The sequence below is a fragment of the Miscanthus floridulus genome, unplaced genomic scaffold, assembly GCF_019320115.1.
Source record: "Miscanthus floridulus cultivar M001 unplaced genomic scaffold, ASM1932011v1 fs_460_1_2, whole genome shotgun sequence".
In the NCBI taxonomy this organism is placed as follows: domain Eukaryota; kingdom Viridiplantae; phylum Streptophyta; class Magnoliopsida; order Poales; family Poaceae; genus Miscanthus; species Miscanthus floridulus.
The window spans coordinates 56,163-58,472 of NW_027096784.1; the positions used below are offsets into that span (position 1 = coordinate 56,163).

The following is a 2,310-nucleotide window of genomic DNA, read 5'->3' on the forward strand; positions in this document are numbered from 1 at the left end:
TTAGAGTATATGGTTATATTTATTTTATATGTTACTATCATAGTATTATATAATATATTAAAAAATATGTGTCCTTTTGAATTTTTTTCACATAGTAAAGATATGGAGTATCTTAATATTAGTATGTCAACATACTCAAACTAATAAATGAGTATGCACACATACGCAACGTGATTTATTGATTATGGAAGTAACTACTCCAGGGAGTATATATATATATATATATATATATATATATATATATATATATATATATATATATATATATATATATATATATATATATATATATATATATATATATATATAGTTAAATGCACCAGAGATCCATTAACTTGTGAGGAAGTTTCAGTTGAGTCCATCAACTTCCAAAGTGACTTTTTAGGTCCATAAACTTTTAAAATGATTCACTGCAGTCCATATCTATTTATTTAACCTTAAATTCAAAGTAAATTTGTAAAAAACCCCTTCCCACACGCATGCAGGTGCATGCATGGCCCTCATCCGCGCGCCTTCCTCCCCGCGCAGCAGCTCCTCCACGGCCGCGGCCACCCCGGCGCGCGTCATGCCCGCCTCGAACGGAGCTTGCCTGCTGGGTTGGCGGCGTCGGACAAGAACTCGACGTCGTTGCAGCACGACGGCGGCGGCGGCTTCAAGGACAGCGACGCGACGTTCGTGGCGGATCAGGCAGAGGGCACCGCGACGGCCACGCCAGCGGCGACGGCGACGGCCAGCATTGGGAAGCAAGTGATCGAGGCCCTGGAGAGGGGCAACCGGGCGCTGGCGCAGCATCTGGAGGAGCACAGGCGCAGCTGGGACGCCGACAGGGAGCAACGGGCAGCTCTCCTCCGCGCCATGGACAGGGTCGCCGACGCCGTCTGCAGGATCGACGATAAGCTCTGAGGGTCCGGGACGCCGACGCGAGCTGCATGGGATGCTTCGGTTGCCTTCGCCGTGGACTCAATGAAGAATGACAAATACAAGACATGCATGCGTAGATGCATTCAGAATTTCAGATAGCAGTGCACATGAAGCAAGGACGATATATATATACAATGTTTCTCAATGGAGCTGGAGCCCGTCAGTTCAGGCTTCCGTGGTGGTATGGTAGTAACAGTGAAGTCACTCCATCCTTCACTGCATTTCGACAGACAGTCTCCATCTCCATCTCCACACGTTCAGTGTCCGTTGTCCCACTGGATCTCCATCTCCATCTTCACTGCATGTAGTTATCTGATTTTTGAGAATGAACAAGGCATATATATATGAGGACATGAAGGACCAGACAGCGTACATGATGCCCAGGCTCCCGATGACGGCGCCCTTGATGAGCCCCTGCTTGATGCCGAGCGCCGTGCTCCGGGCCAGGGCGCGCCCGAACCGCTCCAGCGTCTGCCGCTCCCCGCGGTACGACACCACGGTGCGGATGGACGACACCGCCTGCTCGGCGACGCCGCCGGCCTCCTCGTACGCCGCGCGCGCCTCCCCCGCCGCGGCGGCCATGCGTTTGCCCAGGACCACACTCGGGGCCACGAAGAGGAGCGTGAACGGGAGGCCCGCCAGCGCGAGCCGCCACGCGAAGACGAAGGACACGACCAGCGCGCCGAAGAAGAGCGTCATGTTCGCCAGGACGTTGGGCAGCTGCAACATGGACGAGGAGAGATTAAGCGGCCCGGCCCGGCATCGGCGTGCATGCAAGTGCAGGGCGCAAGGAGAGATGGCCCGGACGTGTCGAAGAACTCCACCTGCCCATGCCGGAAAATGTGACAGGGGAACGTACGTTGGTGGCTGAGAACTTACCTTGTCGACGGCGCTGGAGCTGAAGGCGCTGTCGGCGGTCCCGGCGCCGCCGTAGCTGTTGACGATGTCGCCGAGCACGAGCATGGAGAGCGGCTGCATCATGCCGTCGCCGAAGCTGCCCAGCACGCCCAGCTCCATGAGGCACCGGTCCGTGTCGGCGTAGCGGACCAGCTCCAGAACTGTGGCCTTCTCCCTGGTTGCACGTCGTCGCGCATGCCGTGCGCGAGCGACGGCGCCGGGTGGAACGTGCTGACGTTGACGACCAGCATGTCGACGTCACGGGGGCCGAGGCCGAGGCTCGTCTGCCTGGCCCTGGCGAACAGCTCCGCCACGGTGGCGTGGAAGAAGGCGTCCATCTCGTCGAGGCAGTCCTGGTGGGTGGGGTTGTGCTCGCGGCCGGCGATGACGGCCTCGGCTTTGGACGTCCATGACCGCAGCGCCAGGAGCTGGTCCTCCACGTCCGCCAGCAGTGGGTGTGTGTGGCACGGCACGCTCGCCGAACGCACGTGC

At 56.1% G+C, this 2,310-nt stretch overlaps 1 protein-coding gene across 2 annotated transcripts; it reads right to left on the minus strand.

Annotated features, from left to right (window-relative positions):
- Positions 1 to 305: 305 nt before the first annotated feature.
- LOC136531855 (ABC transporter B family member 15-like) lies at positions 306 to 1,945 on the minus strand. 2 transcript variants are annotated; one of them, XM_066524508.1, is made up of 3 exons: positions 1,801 to 1,945; positions 1,295 to 1,641; positions 306 to 1,219 (listed from the first exon to the last, which is right to left on the minus strand). In XM_066524508.1, exons 1-3 carry the CDS (start codon positions 1,936 to 1,938, stop codon positions 1,135 to 1,137), a joined length of 570 nt encoding a protein of 189 aa, XP_066380605.1. In that variant the 5' UTR covers positions 1,939 to 1,945; the 3' UTR covers positions 306 to 1,134. The 2 variants fall into 2 exon arrangements, with proteins under 2 accessions (XP_066380605.1, XP_066380604.1); XM_066524507.1 differs by having other exon boundaries at positions 1,295 to 1,945.
- Positions 1,946 to 2,310: the final 365 nt, after the last annotated feature.